At 44.5% G+C, this 21,680-nt stretch overlaps 1 protein-coding gene across 1 annotated transcript in view; it reads left to right on the plus strand.

Annotated features, from left to right (window-relative positions):
- Positions 1-513: 513 nt before the first annotated feature.
- Positions 514-21,680, plus strand: part of LOC310782978 (NLR family CARD domain-containing protein 3-like) — a gene marked incomplete at both ends in the record, with an annotated part of 28,217 nt that continues 7,050 nt past the window's right edge. The window contains 5 exons of the mRNA XM_083643751.1: positions 514-602; positions 691-838; positions 1,649-1,752; positions 16,792-16,862; positions 17,206-19,114. Of these exons, the coding sequence (XP_083499877.1) occupies positions 514-602; positions 691-838; positions 1,649-1,752; positions 16,792-16,862; positions 17,206-19,114 (2,321 nt within the window). The remainder of the gene's footprint in view (positions 603-690; positions 839-1,648; positions 1,753-16,791; positions 16,863-17,205; positions 19,115-21,680) is intronic.

Here is a 21,680-nt window from a genome sequence, read left to right on the forward strand (position 1 = left end):
TTGCGCACTGATGGGATCAAGCACACCATTGTGGAATGGAGCTCCTGTCAGAACAGCAGATGTACCGTAGTAGGCTAATCAGTGCAAATATTCACATAGAACAGTCTTCATTCAGAGTCGGTGACAAACAGATTGAGTGCTCATACAATAATTTTATTTACAGGAGTGGACACCACTGAGTCCGAGGGCGAGGGCTCTCCTCCCATCCCCTCCCCCTCATCCCCCCCCCCCTCCTCCCCCTCCCCCTCCCCCCCTCCACTGGGACCGGGACCGGGACCACCTGAGGTGTGCGGCCGCTCCCGCCAGCGGCCTGGGTCGGAGACAGGCCGCTCCCCTCCCAGGCAACCCCCCGACTCCCCTCAACGTCCGGGAACATCTGGGTTGAGCGGCAGCAGCGGCGCCCGCTCCCGCAACAGGCCTGGGTCGCCAGGGGCAGGCCGCTCCAGGACCGGCCGCCTGCATGCAGCGGAGAACCAGCGCTTCCTCCATCTCCAGGAGGCCGGCTTTAACATGATGGAAGTCGGTTTTAACCGTGTGGAGGCCGGCCTCTTGGAGGTGAGGGAGGAGCTCCGGGAGGTCAGGGAGGAGATGGCCTCCCAGAGGCACATGCAGGACGGCCACCTGGGGCGGCTCACTCAGGCGGTCCAGGACTGGGCGCGGGGCGCGCTGGCTGCTGCTGTCGCTCCCCAGTCAGCTCCACTGCTGCGCCGCCGCTCGCCTCCGCCACCACCAGCGCCTCGTAGCGCGCCAGCAGCGCTGCTCCGCTCCCCTCATCTCCTCCGTGAAGGCCGGCGGCCTGCAAGGCGAAGAGGACGGCCCCCTGGAGGGAAAGGAGCACGTCAAGGACGCCCCTATTAATTTTTTTTTGCTTTGTCCCTTTTGCAGCCTAATTGTAGCCTAATTAAACATCCCCCTCCCTTGAGATCGTTTTGTGTCCAGTCTTTCTTGCAATTAATGTAGGCTACATGGGGTATTTCCCAAAAAGGGGAAGAGTAATTACAATTCTAAGCTTAAAATGCATTACACTACACCCATGTGAACAAAACAGTTTGCTTACCATGCGCTATCTCACCAGCCTGCCTGCCAGCTCATCCCGAAGCGCCCGTGCTGCTGCTGCTTCGTTGGGCCCCCCTCTCCTCGGCCCACGCAGTTCAGCTTCACGCCTCATAATGTCCTGTAATGTCTCCTCTTCCATGTCAACGAGCAATCCTTCACGCATGGCTATGTTATGCAACACACAACATGCCACGAAGAATGCTGCGACTTTCTGAGGGGTGTATTGTAATGTACCACCTGACTTATCCAAACATCTGAATCGCATTTTGAGCAATCCAAACGTTCTTTCTATGACAGCGCGTGCTCTCCGGTGTTTTGCATTGTAGGCCATAGCACGCGCTGTTGTTGGCTGGATGTATGGGGTCATCAGCCATGTCTTCAATGGATAACCATTGTCCCCTAACAGCCACGCATCCAGGGGGGGATCCCCCTGGAAGACTGCAGGAATGACAGAATTGGTTAATATAAAGGAGTCATGGCTACTTCCAGGATAATTTGCGAATGCATGAGTGATGTTACAATGAGCATCGCAAATTACCTGGATATTGATGGAATGGGTCCCCTTACGGTTCATGTACATTTGTGCATTCAGCGACGGGGCACGCAGTTGCACGTGGGTGCAATCGATAGCACCCAGAACCGCAGGGAACCCATACTTAGCCATGAAACCCGCTTTTACCCGGGCTTGGCGGTCAGGTGTGCGGGGCCATTTGATATACTTGCCTGCATGTCGGACTAGGCTTGCTGTAACTGCGTGTAAGGCCGAGCTGATGGTGGATTGTGTCATGCCTCCAATGATACTGAGGGGATGTTGGAATGACCCAGAGGCATAGAAATACAAAGCAGCAGTGACTTTTACCGCAACGGGTAGCGCATGGGGAGAGCTGGAATGAGGCTGCAGATCATCTGCCAAGAGATGGCAGATGTCTGTCACAGCCTGACGGGTGAGGCGCAGGTCCCTCCGGCACTCCTCCTCGCTGTGGGCAAGCAGAGAGTAAGAGAGTAACATAAGAGTTACATAAGAGTTGCAAGGTTAAACTCCAATTCTATTTAGAAAAAGAGGAACCACAACATTCATCTAAGAGTTACAGCAATGCAAACAGTTACAAAGTTAAGCTCAAATTTTATTTAGAAAAGGAGTACCTAACATAAATCTTAGCGTTATAGCAATGCAAACAATTACAAAGATAAGTTCAATCAAGAAGGGGGCAATAAAAATTACAGCAATAGGCAATAAAGAAGGTTAAGCTCCACTTTGGTCTAGAAGTAGAGGACCTGTATCTCCCTCAATTGCTAAAGGGGAGGGGGTGAGTGTCAGGGGGCATAGTGGCTGAGTGGCTCATCTCTCCCTAGGACACCAATCTGAGAAGATAACCTTGCATTGCTGTAACTCTTATTGTATAGGTCCTCATAGTCTTTATAGATTTTGAGCTTATCTTTCAAATATGCTCATTTATGTAACTCTGCCAGTGCTGCATATTAATGCTAGCTTATGTCCTTGCTTTTTAACTTATTATTATATATCGCCATTCCTTTTGTGATATTGTAATTACCTTTTTGACTATGATATTATGTATTTTTCTGCAACCTGTAAACTAAAAAAATTGTGAAAAAAATTGTGATTTCCTAATTGGTCATGTGACCAATTAGGTCCTATTACTACTTAGGCTCACCTGGGCCCTCTTGGTTGTATGAGCAAACCTGATGAAGCTGCTACAGCGAAACGCGTCGTTTGCTGAATAAATCTCAGTTAAATCCTGACTCCAGTGTGCGGTGGTACCTTCTTTTGTTTTATGCCTTGTACCTGCAACCTACCAGCACCTGATCTTTCCACTGGCTGTGCCACTCTCCTTTCTCTTCATATATATATATATATATATATATATATATATATATATATATATAGTGACATCACTCAGCCATCAGTGAGTAGACCTCCCAGACACACCTGTGTCTCACAGAGAACCTGCATCAACAATCATTGTGAACAATAAGGCATAAATACATGATGGATGGTTTACAAAGTAAAGAAGGTCCATAATAAAGTTTAAAAACAAAAAGTGGTTACCCACAAAAAAGAGAGACACAGAATGCAGTAAATGCACTGCAAGTGAGACCATAAAGTGATGATCAGATACAGGGAGAGGAGAGACAGTGAGGTTGGAAGTGCAGCAGGATTGGGTGAAGACCAAGTCAAGCAGGTTCCCTGCTTTATGAGTGGGTGGAGATAGAGAGAGGGAGAGATTGAAGGATGAGAAGAAGTTAAGGAAGAGGGGGGATTTCAGGGTTACCGCCTGTATGTTGAAGTCCCCCAGAAGAATGAGTGGAGTGCCATCCTCAGGAAAGACGGAGAGGAGGGTATCCATCTCATCAAGGAAGTTACCAAGCGGACCAGGCGGGCAGTACATCGGTGCCGCGTCTATGTGCCGACAGGCCGCAGTGCCGACAGGTCGCAATGCCGATAGCCCACAAGCAGAACCACCTGAGCGAGGCGGCGTGCAGCGTGTCGGTGGAGCTAACCTCTCCCAGCCCCCACGCCAAACCTAACCTCCCCCCATGCCTAAACCTAACCTCCCCCAGACCCTAACCCAAAACCTAACCTCTCCCAGCCCCCACGCCAAACCTAACCTCCCCCCATGCCATGCCTAAACCTAACCCCCCCCAGACCCTAACCCAAAACCTAACCTCTCCCACCCCCACGCCTAAACCTAAGATCGGCATTGCGGGTGGTCGGCATAGCGGGTGGTCGGCATAGCGGGTGGACCCCGGTAGATCACCACAATGTTGAGCTTGACAGGTAGGGAAACAGCAACTTGCATGGGACTCAAAAGAGGATAAAGAGAGATGAGAGAGATGAGTGACAGTGTAGGTCCATTTTGGTGAAATGAGGAGACCAGTGCCTCCGCCATGCCCAGAGGCTCTGGGGGTTTGGGATAAAGAGTAAGCCACAGAGAGTGCGGCTGGAGTAGCAGTATTCTCAGATATGATCCAGGTCTCTGTGAGAGCTAGAAAGTGGAGGGATTGAGATAGAGCATGAGCTGAGATGGTCTCAGTTTTCTTAACAGCTGACTGACAGTTCCAGAGTCCTGCAGTAATAGTAAAAGGACTACTTGTGCGTTTTGGGTAGGAAAAATTACAAGGGTTACTACATCTGAAGCTGCCATATCTACGGCGTCTATGGGCTGATGTTATAACGGGGATGGGGGAAAGACACATGGGTAGAAGAGTAGGTAGTTAGTAAAATAGAAGTAACACAAAGCCCTATTCTCTGGCCTACCCTCGATGGACTCCCGAGTCTTGGTGCCCAGAGGCTGCAGCTTACAGCTGCCGCTGTAGACTGACTATGATAAGAAATACTGGTTCAACAGGGGCTCCAAGGTCCGCCTACACAATCAATCGGTCGTTCACAACGGCTGCTCACCTGATGTCAGCTGAGAGCAATTAGCAGCTTTAAACTACTCTAGTTTCACTCTATGATTTACAGACAGAGAAAAAACTAGCCTACATAACCCTAACCCTAACTACAACTATATAGCAGTATCACTTTAAAAGACAGGAAAAGCAAGGCAAACTAGAACGACCGCAACGCGGACTTATGCCTCCGCCATTAGTTCATTCTGGGGTCCAAATCGCCATTTGAGGCAAATTGGAAGAGATTCCGTCAAGGCGCTCCTGTGATGTTGCGTTACAGAGCTTGGAAATTGGGTGTGTGAGGTCACAGTGACCTTGAACTTTGACCACCAAAATGTAATCAGTTCATCCTTGAGTCCAAGTCGATGTTTGAGACAAGTTTGATTAAATTCTGTCAAGGCATTCCTGAGATATCGCGTTAACCAGCTTGAAAATGGCGTTCGAGAGCTCACCTTGACCTTTGACCTTTGACCACCAAAATCTAATCAGATCATCCTTGAGTCCAAGTCGATGTTTGAGACAAGTTTGATTCAATTCCGTCAAGGTATTCATGAGATATCGCGTTAACAAGCTTGAAAATGGCGTTTGAGAAGTCACAGTGACCTTGACCTTTGACTTTTGACCACCAAAATCGAATCAGTTCATCCTTGAGTCTAAGTAGATGTTTGAGGCAAATTTGATGAAATTCCGTCAAGGTATTCATGAGATATCGCGTTAACAAGCTGGAAAATGGCGTTTGAGAGGTCACAGTGACCTTGACCTTTGACCACCAAAATCTAATCAGTTCATCCTTGAGTCCAAGTCGATGTTTGAGACAAGTTTGATTAAATTCCGTCAAGGCATTCCTGAGATATTGCGTTAACAAGCTTGAAAATGGCGTTCGAGAGGTCACAGTGACCTTGACCTTTGACCTTTGACCACCAAAATCTAATCAGTTCATCCTTGAGTCCAAGTCGATGTTTGAGACAAGTTTGATTAAATTCCGTCAAGGCATTCCTGAGATATTGCGTTAACAAGCTTGAAAATGGCATTCGAGAGGTCACAGTGACCTTGACCTTTGACCACAAAAATCTAATCAGTTCATCCTTGAGTCCAAGTCGATGTTTGAGACAAGTTAGATTAAATTCCGTCAAGGCATTCCTGAGATATCGCGTTAACAAGCTTGAAAATGCCGTTCGAGAGGTCACAGTGACCTTGACCTTTGACCTTTGACCACCAAAATCTAATCAGATCATCCTTGAGTCTAAGTCCATGTTTGAGGCAAATTTGATGAAATTCCGTCCAGGCGTTCCTCAGATATCGCGTTAACAAACATCGTACGGACGGACAACCCGGATCCATAATGTCTCCGGCCTGTAGTGATGCGCGGGTCACCCAGAACCCGCCGGGTCCCTTGGGCTGGGCCGCCCCGCAGGCGGGCTGGGTTGGCAAATTATGAAAATATCGCGGGTGCAGGCGGGGCAGGCTCAGAACGTGACAAAGCAACATTATTAAATAATTTAGAGCAATGAAACACGCAGAGTAATTAACCTTAAAGACGTGAACTCTCTCTCACACGTAGGTACACACAATCAGACAGACTCCTGCTGCACTCTCTATAGCCTACATGGAGTAAAGAAACGCTTCAATGAGGTAGCCTATGTGCTCTCAAAACAAACATTTTGGAAGGATTATTCGCTGTAATTATTATTTGAAGTGTCCATATAATGCCACCGCAGATTTTCTGTTGTGGACTCAGACTGTGATCTATTTGTCAACTTTACTGCAACGTGAGTAGGCTGTGAACAATTGAGTGCGCATGAGGTAATTAAAAGAAATCAGACAGCGAGTCTGGCCGTATCTGCAAGCCATGTGCGCACCTGCTGCACTACGTTTAGTAGCCTACTACAGTACTGCAACATGGCCAATTGAGAGCGCATGAGGTAATTAAAAGAAATCAGACAGCGAGTCTAGCCGTATCTGTAAGCCGTGTGCCGTGTGCGCACCTGCTGCACTACTACGTTTAGCCTACTACTGCAACATGGCCAATTGAGAGCGCATGAGGTAATTAAAAGAAATGGGGAAGAATAAGAACTGTTTCTGTAGCCTGCCTAGTGCTTACCTCTACCTGCTACCTCCATTTGAAACACTGCGTGGTCACGCCATCCGCACTTTGGGGACGCGTAGTCGGTCGCGCTATCTGAAGACCATGGATTAATTGAAGAAAGACCGACATGAAAGCAGCAGCGCAACTCATCCAGAGCAGCAGGCTACAACTGTTGTCGCGCAGGGCAGCATGTGAGTGTCTGTGTGTGTGTGTGTGAGAGAGAGAGAGAGAGAGGGGGGAGAGAGACAGAGTTATTAGCTGCTTTGCACACCTTGGAAGCTCTGCTGTGCTCCTCCTGCGTCCGGAGACATATTACATTAAATTGGCCGTTGCGGGCTGCTGGGTTGGGCTGGGTTCGGAATTTTCAGATATTTTAACGGGGCGGGCGGGGCGGGCTGGCTCCAATGACGGGTTGGGTTGGGGCGGGCCTTAAAAAAGCCTGACCCGCGCATCACTACCGGCCTGGCTATCGCCGGCGGAGGCAAGTTGGCAGGTTGTTTATCTTGAGAACCGGTTGTCCGATCAACTTCAATCTTGGGGAGTCCGCTGACGGAGTTCAGTCCCGGATTTGGTGCAATTCAGCATAGTGCCACCTACTGGCAACACAAAAAGTGGTTTACCTCATGGACCATTCATCCCATTGACTTCAAACTTGAGGGCCCCTATCGTTGCATCGGCGCTGTTTCTAGGCCGAGCGCCTGGCGCAGCGCAAATCAGTGGGCGTGGACCAGCGCACTTGATATCGTCGTGCTGGCGCTACACGCAGCCTAAAGCATTACAACCACGCCTTTTAAGCGTAAAATTATGCACCATCATGCTCATTGGATAACTGCAATAAACGAATCGCACGCTTGCCTTTTTAGCTCCAATTCCAGTGGTCCCGCAAAACCAGATGAAAGCCAAACGCTCCGCCCCCCCCCCCCCCTCCCTTCATCCAGTCTGTCTGTCTCTATTATAGGCTATTATTCCATATTATTATGCTTCTCAAACCAATAACTGCAGTTTAAATACGCTACACTATAGCAAGATCAAAGTGAAAAGAATGTTCTAAATGCATCGGATAGAAAAATATAGCCTATCCCTATATGATGAGATTAATTTTATATTGGTGAAAGTTTGTCCAGAACGATATCGTTTTCTCTCCCCTGCTGCAGGTAGAATGATGCACATAAATATACCCTACATTATGTAAAGAAGCGTTCCGCAGCGCGTTCCGCTGTCACTTATCTAAATCACGTTAAAACGACAAGAGATATATATAGGCCCAGGAGGACCTATGTTTCACATAGGGTGGTGTATTCATTTCGATGTTTCATTTGGTCCAATATTGAAATGTGTACAATTGCAGGTTGTGTTACCATTGCACATTCATTTAGATCGACCTTTTATATCTATTTCGCCTCATTTGGTTGCTATTTAGTAGCGAAATGGAGAAGCACAATGCATGCTGGGACAGGCCAGACAATTTACAACTTATTTTTCCTATATGGGAAGTGTGTTGTGCCTGTCTAAGCGAGGGAGTCAGAGAGAGAGAGAGAAGGGTGACAGAGAAGGGGCAGAAGAGCACTGGCGCACTGAATAGGCCTGGTTTCAGAGAGAGACAGAGAAGGGTGACAGGGGAGAGGCAGAAGTGCACTGGCGCACTGAATAGGCCTGGTTTTCAAAGGCGCAAAGCGCTAAATTTACGCCAGGTGCGAAGATATCAGTACGCCGAGATTTAAGGCCAACACGCCCACTTTGGCCCATTCTGGGACTGCGCCACGCCCATTCGGCCTAAAGCGCATTTGGCAGCGTGAAGCCATATTGATATCGTCCCAAAACAGGCGCAAGGCACGTTTTTTTGCGTTTAAGGCCCGTTTTAGCGCCGAAGGCTTGTGGGAGAATAGGGCCCGTGGAGTGTGCTTCTGGGAACCGCCCAGAACACACACAGGCCTTACACACACAACACAACACAACACAACACCAGGGTGGAGTCCCAGCAAACTGGCTTTATAATTTAGTAATGTAATAAATTGACTTGATTGTTAAAGTGTAGATTAGGATCAGAACAGAAGCAGCTGTTCTCCTGATGAAAAACTCCAGATGAACAGAAACAGTAACAGTGTGACAACGCATTGTTGTCTGTCTTTACTAGAACTAATGATGATATGTATCGAACATTTGTGTTTGCAGAGGTCAGTACCACAGGCAGAGAGCAGAGTATCCAGCACCCAGCTGTAAGAGTGACCACTCTAAAGGCAGACCTCCATGCTTCAGTAATGAACCTGGACCCCCAGACACAAAGTAAGAGGACTGTAGCACTCAATAACATCATAATATCATAAAAATGTAGTACAATCTGCACTTAACTTGATCAGAAATGTAATAAACCAAGTAATGTAATAACTTCACCAATAATGTAGTAAAATGTCCTGGCTGATATTGTAATCGACATATCCACAGCAACAGACAATAAACAACACACCATAGGAGTATTCATAGATCTAAAAAAAGCATTTGACACAATTGACCACAAATTATTAATCAAAAAACTGGAACGGTATGGCATCAGAGGGGCAGCTAGCATATGGCTTAAAAACTATCTTGAAAATAGACTCCAGTATGTACAAATAAATAATGAAAAATCCAACCTGAAGAGGGTCACATGTGGAGTACCACAGGGTTCCGTTCTGGGACCAAAATTATTTATTTTATATATAAATGATATTTGCAAAGTGTCTAAGCTGCTGAATTGTGTTTTGTTTGCAGACGACACAAATCTTTTTTGTTCCAGTAGCAATCTTGAACAACTTCTGGATACAGTGGAGACTGAGCTACAAACTCTAAAACGATGGTTCGACATTAACAAGCTGTCACTAAATTTAAACAAAACCAAATTCATAATATTCAGCAATAGTAAAATCAATAACCACATCCAAATCATGATAGATAACGTAACATTAGAAAGAGTAAATGAAAATAAATTCCTGGGAGTAATAATAGACCATAAACTAAACTGGAAATCACATATATTACATGTAAAAACTAAAATCTCAAAATCCATTGCAATACTCCACAAAACGAAACATATCCTTGACTCCAACTCACTACATACACTGTACCTCTCTCTTATAGTCCCCTATATGACCTACTGTGTGGAGGTCTGGGGAAACACCTATAAAACAAACACAAATCCAATTTTTATACAACAGAAGAGAGCCATAAGAATCATAAACAGAGCTGATTATAACGAACCATCAAATAAATTATTCATACATTCACATGCCCTCAAATTCAGAGACTTGGTGGACTTTCAAACGGCACAATTCATGTACAAAATCCAAAACAAAGAGCTCCCAGAATGCATCCAGAGGTTGTTCAGAACCAGAGAAAGCACTTATAATCTAAGAGGAATCTGCATGTTTACAACTACAAGAACAAAAACCAGAACAAATGCAATGCAAAGATGTATAACAGTTAAAGGAGTTAATCTATGGAATGGACTAGAAAATGAAATAAAAATGTGTAAAACAATCTACAAATTTAAAAAAATGTTAAAAAATCAGATTATTAACAGATATAAAACTCAAGATTGATATTTATATTATATTACATTATTATATTTAAACATATAATTCATAGATATATAGAATATATATATATATATATATACATATAGAATATAGAATATATAATATATAATATATAATATATACATATAGAATATATATATACATTCATAGATATATAGAAACCTAGTTTGTGTATTTGACTCTGTAAGTACAATTCTTGTGTATATAGAATACCTGTATTTTGCTTAGTACTCATTGTTATTGTTATTATCATTACTATCAATATTATCAATATTATATATCAAGAAAAAAGAAAATAATGATAGTAATAATAATGATAATAATAATAAAAAAAAAAAAAAAAAAAAAAAAAAAAAGGGTAGGCGCTATAAGCGTTTGCTTCAGCCTACTCCTTTTCGGTCTTTTCAGGCTTGTATAACACCCAACCAGCAATCACTGTTTGTTCTCTTATTTTGTTTTCTTGCTTTTCTTTAATCACAACTGTATTGAGCTGTACTTGTGAAATTGACCGAAATAAACTAAACTAAACTAAACTAAACTAATAATATTTTACTGATAATGTAATACCTTTCAACATAATAGACCCCAATAATGTAATAAGTTGAGTCAAAAGTTGAAGTGGGATCCTTGCAGGTAAAAAAGGAGTGGAGAGCAGGAGAACTTGGAAAAAATCCAAGGCAACAAACTGTTTCAGAAGTAATCATGAAAAAGCCTTTATTGTGGCACGGCTAACAAAGTTCAAACAGGGACCTACAGTACGTGTTTCAGCTCAGCAGAGCCTTCATCAGGGTAGAGGCCCAACACAACAATGCATACGTATATATATATATATATATATATATATATATATATATATATATATATATATATATATATAGTGACATCACTCAGCCATCAGTGAGTAGACCTCCCAGACACACCTGTGTCTCAGAGAGAACCTGCATCAACAATCATTGTGAACAATAAGGCATAAATACATGATGGATGGTTTACAAAGTAAAGAAGGTCCATAATAAAGTTTAAAAACAAAAAGTGGTTACCCACAAAAAAGAGAGAGACACAGAATGCAGTAAATGCACTGCAAGTGGGACCATAAAGTGATGATCAGATACAGGGAGAGGAGAGACAGTGAGGTTGGAAGTGCAGCAGGATTGGGTGAAGACCAAGTCAAGCAGGTTCCCTGCTTTATGAGTGGGTGGAGATAGAGAGAGGGAGAGATCGAAGGATGAGAATAAGTTAAGGAAGAGGGGGGATTTCAGGGTTACCGCCTGTATGTTGAAGTCCCCCAGAAGAATGAGTGGAGTGCCATCCTCAGGAAAGACGGAGAGGAGGGTATCCATCTCATCAAGGAAGTTACCAAGCAGACCAGGCGGGCGGTAGATCACCACAATGTTGAGCTTGACAGGTAGGGAAACAGCAACTGCATGGGACTCAAAAGAGGATATAGAGAGATGAGAGAGATGAGTGACAGTGTAGGTCCATTTTGGTGAAATGAGGAGACCAGTGCCTCCGCCATGCCCAGAGGCTCTGGGGGTTTGGGAGAAAGAGTAAGCCACAGAGAGTGCGGCTGGAGTAGCAGTATTCTCAGATATGATCCAGGTCTCTGTGAGAGCTAGAAAGTGGAGGGATTGAGATAGAGCATGAGCTGAGATGGTCTCAGTTTTCTTAACAGCTGACTGACAGTTCCAGAGTCCTGCAGTAATAGTAAAGGGATTACTTGTGCGTTTTGGGTAGGAAAAATTACAAGGGTTACTACATCTGAAGCTGCCATATCTACGGCGTCTATGGGCTGATGTTATAACGGGGATGGGGGAAAGACACATGGGTAGAAGAGTAGGTAGTTAGTAAAATAGAAGTAACACAAAGCCCTATTCTCTGGCCTACCCTCGATGGACTCCCGAGTCTTGGTGCCCAGAGGCTGCAGCTTACAGCTGCCGCTGTAGACTGGCTATGCTAAGAAATACTGGTTCAACAGGGGCTCCAAGGTCCGCCTACACAATCAATCGGTCGTTCACAACGGCTGCTCACCTGATGTCAGCTGAGAGCAATTAGCAGCTTTAAACTACTCTAGTTTCACTCTATGATTTACAGACAGAGAAAAAACTAGCCTACATAACCCTAACCCTAACTACAACTATATAGCAGTATCACTTTAAAAGACAGGAAAAGCAAGGCAAAAAAGTAACTCACCAACAGATTTTGTGCAATTCGGCATAGTGCCACCTACTGGCAACACAAAAAGTGATTTACCTCATGGACCATTCATCCCATTGACTTCAAACTTGAGGAGTGTGCTTCTAAGAACCGCCCAGAACACACACAGGCCTTACACACACAACACAACACAACACAACACTACACAACACAACACAACACAACACAACACAACACAACACAACACAACACAACACAAGACCATGGTGGAGTCCCAGCAAACTGGCTTTATAATCTAGTAATGTAATAAATGGACTTGATTGTTAAAGTGCAGATTAGGATCAGAACAGAAGCAGCTGTTCTCCTTATGAAAAACTCCAGATGAACAGAAACAGTAACAGTGTGACAACACATTGTTGTCTGTCTTTACTAGAACTAATGATGATATTAAATGTGTTTGCAGAGGTCAGTACCACAGGCAGAGAGCAGAGTCTCCAGCACCCAGCTGTAAGAGTGACCGCTCTAAAGGCAGACCTCCATGCTTCAGTAATGAACCTGGACCCCCAGACACAAAGTAAGAAGACTGTAGCACTCAATAACATCATAATATCATGAAAATGTTGTCAAATCTGCACTTAACTTGATCAAAAATGTAATAAACCTTATAATGTAATAACTTAACTTGTAATAACCAATAATGTAGTCAAATGTCCTGGCTGATATTGTAATAATATTTTACTGATAATGTAATACCTTTCAACATAATAGACCCCAATATTGTAATAAGTTGAGTCAAAAGTTTAAGGCAAGGCAACAACTGTTTCAGAAGTAATCATGAAAAAGCCTTTATTGTGGCACGGCTAACAAAGTTCAAACAGGGACCTACAGTACGTGTTTCAGCTCAGCAGAGCCTTCATCAGGGTAGAGGCCCAACACAACAATGCATATATATATATATATATATATATATATATATATATATATATATATATATATATATACATATACATATACATATATATATATATATATATATATATATATAGTGACATCACTCAGCCATCAGTGAGTAGACCTCCCAGACACACCTGTGTCTAACAGACAACCTGCATCAACAATCATTGTGAACAATAAGGCATAAATACATGATGGATGTTATACAAAGTAAATAAGATCCATAATAAAGTTTAAAAACAAAAAGTGGTTACCCAAAAAAAGAGAGAGAAAGAGAGAGACACAGAATGCAGTAAATGCACTGCAAGTGGGACCAGTGCTGAAAACACTGCCCACAGACTAGAGGTAGTAGCAGGAATCACAATCCCAACCTGACAGGGAGAACTACTGTATATACAATCAACACTTATACAGCCTACAAAGGTGAGGCAATAGAGGCCCTCACAAGGAGCCACACATTGAAAAGTCATCTAAACAGCCCAACAATGGAATGCAGCTGAGAAAAAAAACAAAATGAACAAAAAAATCTCAAGCTCACATTGAGCCACAGTAGACTTTCAGCATTCAGCATGGAATTCAGCATTAAAACTCTTAAAACTTAAAATGGAGAGAAATCAATGTCATCATTTAGACCAGGAAAAGTGGTTGGTCTTAGGGTAACGATCCAAAAAGTTTCTCTTTGGAGAAGATGTTTGAGTCTGTCCCGTCCTCTGATAGATTTGGGGATGACTTCTATTGCCATGATTCTGTCAGTTACAATGTGTGTGTCCAGCAGGTTTGTAATGATTGGCCATAGGGTAGTTAGGAATAATAATAAATAATTACAGTAATAAATAATTACAGTAGAAAGTAACAAAGTAAGAATTATCAATACTATGGTACATTTATTTCATCACCCCGCATAATGTGCTGTAGTATTAATCAATCCTTCTCAGTTACTAAATGTTAATTAATGTTTCATGTTAATGTTTGTAGTTTGTAGTTTCAGTAAACTACACAAAAATGTCAAAAAAGTACTTTAACTACTTGAATCATGATGCAAATATGAATGTAGTTGAACTACCAGCAGGTTGCTGCAAAATTTAGTTAAACTACTAGTTCAATTACATGTAGTTCACTAGTCTCCATCACTGAAAATAGAAAGAAAACAGTTAAAAAAACACTTTGCATGACTCTATGTCCCCATTTAGAAATGGAAGGATAAAATAGTATAATTAATTTAAATTGATACAGCATGTGTTGACACCTGACCATGCACGTATTACACTGACTCCCTCACATAACAAATTATGCCCTGCCATCTACTGGCCTAAAGGGTGTATTACACTTAATGACAGTTAATGTGTAAAGCACACGGGATGTTGCACAGAACTTATGAAGACAGCTAAATCTAAGGCAAACAACTTGAAAAGTTCAATTAATTTTGAGGTACTGGTCTAAATGAATAAATCATGCAAAAAACTTGAACTGCCCGACACTAAGAGCCCTGAGCAGACACCAGTTTGCTGCAGTGAAAGAAAGGTACAGATTCAATAGAGTCAAAGTCATGCCCACTTTAGTTGTATAAACCAAGGGATTTCCTCCTCCATTCTTTTATCCATATAGACATTTCATCAAATGCTGATAAAAATAGTTTTACTTGCTCAAAGCAAGTGATTCAGGTGCAGGTGTTACTCAATTGGTCACTTTTACCGCAGTGTTGCTGCAGTACACAGCGGTAAAAGTGGGGCTTTGGTTATTTAAATGTTTTATTTGTTCATTACAAAAGACCCCCCTCACTGCTGCCACAGCAGCTCAGCCCCCTCACTGCTGCCACAGCAGCACAGCAGCACCCCCTCAATGCTGCCACAGCAGCATAGCAGCACCCCCTCAATGCTGCCACAGCAGCACAGCAGCACCCCCTCACTGCTGCCACAGCAGCTCAGCCCCCTCACTACTGCCACGGCAGCACAGCAGCACCCCCTCACTACTGCCACAGCAGCTCAGCCCCCTCACTACTGCCACAGCAGCACAGCAGCACCCCCTCACTACTGCCACAGCAGCTCAGCCCCCTCACTACTGCCACAGCAGCACAGCAGCACCCCCTCACTACTGCCACAGCAGCACAGCAGCACCCCCTCACTGCTGCCACAGCAGCACAGCAGCACCCCCTCACTGCTGCCACAGCAGCTCAGCCCCCTCACTACTGCCACAGCAGCACAGCAGCACCCCCTCACTACTGCCACAGCAGCACAGCAGCACCCCCTCACTGCTGCCACAGCAGCTCAGCAGCACCCCCTCACTGCTGCCACAGCAGCTCAGCAGCACCCCCTCACTACTGCCACAGCAGCTCAGCAGCGCCCCCTCACTGCTGCCACGGCACAAAAAAAACACTTTGAAAATGTGACAGTAAGACGGCAAAGTAAAATCTGTATTATTAGAATCACGAGAGACCAGAACTTGGGCCGAGTGCTTTGACCAAGTAATTTTTTTTTTTTTTTTTTTTTTTTTTTTTTACATTTATTGGTGGATGAAATCTGTTTGTTTGCCTAAACTGGAAGTGGCCGTGACTTTGGTTTTCTATTGCGGAGTCGATGCACCAGTTCGTGGGGAAAGTGTTTGTTACATAACCACAAAAAGTCATTAAGATTAACTTAAAAAAAAAATGTGTTTTGGAGCCAAATTAGAAAAGTCCAATACTTACTCATTATCTGCTAGATTTTGCACACTTTTTCGACACTGGCTCACAGCCACAACTGTATAGCAGAAATACTGATACTGATACTGATTAGGCCTCTGAGTAGAGTGTGCTGAACAACCCAATTAGGGATGCATCAATATGAAAATTGTGACATATACCGATCACCGATATTAACTTTGCTGTTATGGCTGATAACCGATATTTACCAACATTTATTTATTCAAAAGGAATTTCAGCATTTCAGTGTAATGTGTTTCCTAACATCGCTGCTTCTTTTCATTAAATACTGCTTCACTACCCTGTTTAATTTGATGCTGCTTTTAACACTACTGTTAATCAATAGCACGTCCATCATGTGTCAATCAAATTGTCTCATCCCGCCCACCAGTAATGTAGTGTTCACACTATGATCTGTGTACTCAGTGATCGACTGCACTTGACAGGTATATGTTTGTGTCATCAAGTTAGCAACAAAGATGCTACATGTCTTTCTGTGAAGAGACGCAGGAACAGAGAGACAAGACGCTTCTCTTTTGGCCCAGCAAGTAGCTGGAGCCGCTTATTTCCTGGTACTCTACATATTCCATCACTGCTCACAGTCGCTCTCAGGTCACGAGATAGACTGAATCACTAAGTCAGAACGTGGCAATACCTCAACCCATATCCCATAGTCCTTTGCGGGCCATGTGACTGTGGCCCTCCTTGCCCAAACCTGTACTTGTGATTTATGTCCACTAGATGTCACCACAACTGATACTTTCCATTAATTCCATACTCTGCTTGCTAGCAACAAAAGATAGTTAAAACCTTTTTTAGTTGTTTTACAACCTTTATAAACATTTCTTATCTGTCATAATGAATTGCCTTAATCTCCACAGAGAGAGGAAGACGAGTGATGACAGACGCAGACCTGGACTGCAGACATCCAGTCAGACCAGCATCGTCCAAAGTAAGACTTGGAGTGTATCTACTGTTGTCACCATTTCTACAACCAGGACTTCTTGTGTTGCTACAGACACATGTTTCTTTTTCATGCAATCATATAATATACATACACAGTGTGTGTGTGTGTGTGTGTGTGTGTGTGTGTGTGTGTGTGTGTGTGGGTGTGTGTGTGTGTGTGTGTGTGTGTGTGTGTGTGTGTGTGTGTGGGTGGGTGGGTGGGTGGGTGTGTATGTGTATACACACACACACACACACACACACACACCCACACACACACACAAATAAAATTAATACCAGATACTATACAGTATTTGAGTAACCCTTATTTACTCCTTCGTGTCTTCCAGTGGACGGTGCTCTGCAGGTGGTTTTAGATGAGCATAAAATCATTCTGATAAAGAGATGTGGATTTGTGACAGAAGGAACTGAAGCAGGAACCGCTGAAGCAGGAGCTGGAACCTCCTTCAACATGATCTACACTCTGCTCTACATCACAGTGGGACGAAGTGAAGACGTTAATACCCAACATGAGGTGTGGCAGCTGGAGACAATGTCCAAGATGAAGACCCTCCATGATGCTCCACTCAAACAGGAGACAGCATCCAAGATCGAGCCCATCCATGAAGCTCCGATCAAGTGCCACGACATCTTTAAACCCTTACCTGACCAAGAGAATAAAAAGAAAGAAAAAAGGAGAAAAATCAGAGTGGTTCTGACACAGGGCATTGCTGGCATTGGAAAAACCTTCTCAGTGCAGAAGTTCACTCTGGACTGGGCAGAGGGTTTGGAAAATCAAGATGTCAGTCTTGTGATTCCACTTTCGTTCAGGGAGCTGAACTTGATCAAAGATGAGCGGTACAGTCTTCTCACGCTGCTCCATGTTTTCCATCCAACATTACAGACGGTCACAGCAGAGCAGCTCTCTGTCTGTAAAGTTGTGTTCATCTTTGACGGCCTGGATGAAAGCAGACTTTCAATGGATTTCCAGAACACAGAGGTTGTGTCTGTCGTCACACAGACATCATCAGTAAATGTGCTGTTGACAAACCTCATCAAGGGGAATCTGCTTCCCTTGGCTCTCCTCTGGATAACTTCCAGACCTGCAGCAGCCAATCAGATCCCTCCTACATGTGTCCACAGGGTAACAGAGGTACAAGGGTTCACTGATGACCAGAAGGAGGAGTACTTCAGGAGAAGATGCAGTGATAAGGAGCAGGCCAGCAGAATCATCTCCCACATCAAGGCATCCAGGAGCCTCCACATCATGTGCCACATCCCAGTCTTCTGCTTCATCACTGCTACAGTTCTGGAGCACATGTTGACTACAGACCAGAGAGGAGAGCTGCCCAAGACCCTGACTGAGATGTACTCACACTTCCTGCTGGTTCAGACAGAGAGGAAGAAGCAGAAGTATAATGAGACACGTGAGAGGAGTCAACAGGAGCTGACGAAGACTGACAGGGAAGCTCTTCTGATGCTGGGGAGACTGGCGTTTGAACATCTGGACACAGGTAACCTCATGTTCTACCAAGAAGACCTGGAGAAGTGTGGTCTTGATGTCAGAGAGGCATCAGTGTTCTCAGGAGTGTGCACAGAGATCTTCAAAAGAGAGTGCAGTGTGCACTTAAAGAAGACGGTCTACTGCTTTGTTCATCTGAGCATTCAGGAGTTTCTCGCTGCAGTCTACATGTTCCACTGCTACACAAACAGGGCTGAGAAACTACTGGAGACATTCCTGGGAAAATACAGGCACAGGGATATCTGGGATGACTACATGGGTTTACATTGTCAATCACTGGATGTCTTCCTGCAGAAAGCCATGGCCAAAGCCCTGCAGAGTAAAAATGGCCACTTGGACCTCTTTGTCCGCTTCCTTCATGGCCTCTCAATGGAGTCCAGCCAGCGTCTCTTAGGAGGCCTGCTGGGTCAGACAGACAGCAGCCCAGAAAGCATCCAAAGAGCCATCAAGAACCTGAAGGAGATGACCACCTCCAGATCCTCTCCTGACAGAAGCATCAACATCTTCCACTGTTTGATGGAGATGAATGACCAATCAGTACATCAGGAGATCCAACAGTTCATGAAGTCAGAGAACAGATCAGATAAGGAACTCTCTGAGATCCACTGCTCAGCTCTGGCCTACATGCTGCAGATGTCAGAGGAGGTTCTAGATGTGTTGGAGCTGGAGGCCTACAACACATCACGTGAGGGACGATGGAGACTGATCCCAGCTGTGAGGAACTGCAGGAAGGCTCGGTTAGTCCTGGTATCCTATTTATTTATTTATTTATTTATTTATTTATTTATTTATTTATTTATTTATTTATCTATCTATTTATGTATTTATTTATTTACAAGGATCCACATTAAGTCATGTCTATGGCACCAGCAAGTCTTCCTGGGGTCTGAATCCAGTACATCATATTCATACAACATCACATTTGTGTTGTATATGTTCATCAATAAAAAATGTTGATGAGTTTAAATATGTTATTTTAGATCCCACTCTGTGCTTTAAAAATCATATAGGGAAGATGAGCCAAACACTGAAATATAATCTAGCCAATTTCAGACAAATCAGAAACTCGCTCACTACTGTGGCCTCCAAGATCTTTTTAAACACAATTTTTTTTTCTCCTATTGTATGCCATGATGCCATGATGTATGTTTGGTTTTCCACCTCTGAAATAAAGCTTTGAGCGATAGCAGATGTGTTTGTGACCACATCAGCAAATCCCTTGCTATTTCCAGGAGTGTGGCGGAGTGTGTCTCCCCCTGGTGGTTGATTAAGCCGCTGCAGTTGTGCTGTCTGTTCTGACCAGCATGTGATAACCTGACAGCTGGGGGGCAAAGTGCTTCCAGGGCACTTATGTGCAGGGAGAGGGTGTGTCCCCCCCCCCCCCCCCCCATCTGGAGAGGGAAGCATGTGTGAACACTGTCACGTGTGACGTCACTCTCCCCAGAGGGACTCCCTCTGAGAGTCTGTTGGGGGTCCCCCAAAACTCCAGACCTGGGAGAATAGAGAGGGCGGTCTTAGGACACGCCTCTTGTGCCGTATTGAGTCTACTTTCATTCGATTGAACCAGCGCTGTATCCTTCTCATGTGAAGGAGACCCAGCACCACCATGACGTGACTCAATGCCATTGTCTCCAGTAAGTGCCTCACAGTGAGGGCTGTCACTGTGGCTCCTGGGGTGAATTGATGGAGGAGGGAGAGTAGGACTTCCGCCCTTTCTGAGGATAATCTCCCTCTCATGACCCTGGAGTCGAGGTGTATCTCCAGATAGGTCACTGTCTGACTGAGGAGGGGAGAGCTCTTTGTCCAATGATGGCACAACCCAGTGATTGGAGGTGCTCTTCTGTCTCCATCGTATGCAACAAGACAGTCTGTTCTCTTGACTCGCCCAGCAGAATCAGGTCATCCAGATAGTGGAGGACCCTGATACCGCTCCTTCATAGAGGGGCTAAGGCTAGCTCCATGCACTTGGTAAATGTTCGAGGGGCTAGCGCGTAACCGAAGGAGAGACGGTTGTATTGCTAGGCTACCCCCTGAAAGGAGAAGAGCAGGTATTTGCAGTGTGCCTGGCAGATTGGAATATGGAAATATGCATCCGCCAGGTCTATTGTCACAAACCAATCATGTTGTTTTCTGCATGACATCAGATGTCTGACTGTCAGCATGCAAAACCGACACTTTATTATGAAATTGTTGAAATACGACAGATCCAGAATCGGTCGAACACCACCTGACCTCTTGGTTGTGAGGAAGTAACAGGAATAGAAAGCGCTCTGTACTTCCCTCAGGGGAACTCGGGAGATCGTCTCTTTTAATAGAAGATCTTGCAATTCTCCTTCTGAAGCCTGTTGTGATTGTGTTCCAAAGCCATTTAGGCTGTGTTCTGAGAGGGGCTGTACTCTGTATGAGTCTGTATGTTTCATTTGTTTCAACAGCAGCTTTCAGCCCACTGTGCTGCTGCTGTGTGCGCGGGGGCCACTATGAAAGGGAGTGAGAGTGTTATCTCTTGTAGGATTGCTCTGTCTCTCCTCTGGTATTGTTGTAAAGCGGGTGAGAGAGGAAAATACATCTCATTTTGAATAAGGCCGCCTAGGCAAACACCGCTTCCCCTCCTGTGATAGGACAGAGAGCGAGGAGTAGGTGTGGTTACTGACGTCCCAGAGATTCAAGAGATTCAAAATGTTTATTGTCACTCCGTAGTACAAGTATCACGTGTGAAATTCTTGTGCTGTAGGCTCCGTTACAACATAGTGCAAAAATTAAAAGATATATAAATAAAACAAGAGGCAACAAGCAATAGAGCAGTAAGACACACCACAGACAGTCGCGTATTCACTGCCCATCGTGCAAATGGCATGAACATACTTGAAACATAAGTAAAGGTCCCATTCCGTGCAAAAGCTGTTTTTACTTGTAAATGCATATATACTGCTGTCATCCCTCCCTCTAATGAGTGGTCACAAGCTCAGAACTGCCACAGTTGGATTTGTCCTTATCCAGCTTCCCCCTGCAGTCTCCTTCAAGCCACGCCCCTTACACTGTGTTCACCCAGACGGGAGAATGTGACGTCAGTCGCTTCCTCAAGCATACTGCGCGCGTCTCTCTCACACAAGCTACCTGCACCATTTTGTCTATAGCCACAAAATGAACACTTCTAGCTGGAGTGACGCCAACTGTACGTGATCCAGCAACTGCGGAGGTGCATTCGGTAAGTCTAGGCATTTTGAGATGTCCTCTTTAGCGTAGCAACCGTTAAGTTAGCGATAGCTCATTGCTAACGTTAGTTGTGGACACAACCTAGCGTGC

The sequence above is a fragment of the Poromitra crassiceps genome (assembly GCF_964638095.1).
Source record: "Poromitra crassiceps genome assembly, chromosome: 9".
NCBI lineage: Eukaryota > Metazoa > Chordata > Actinopteri > Beryciformes > Melamphaidae > Poromitra > Poromitra crassiceps.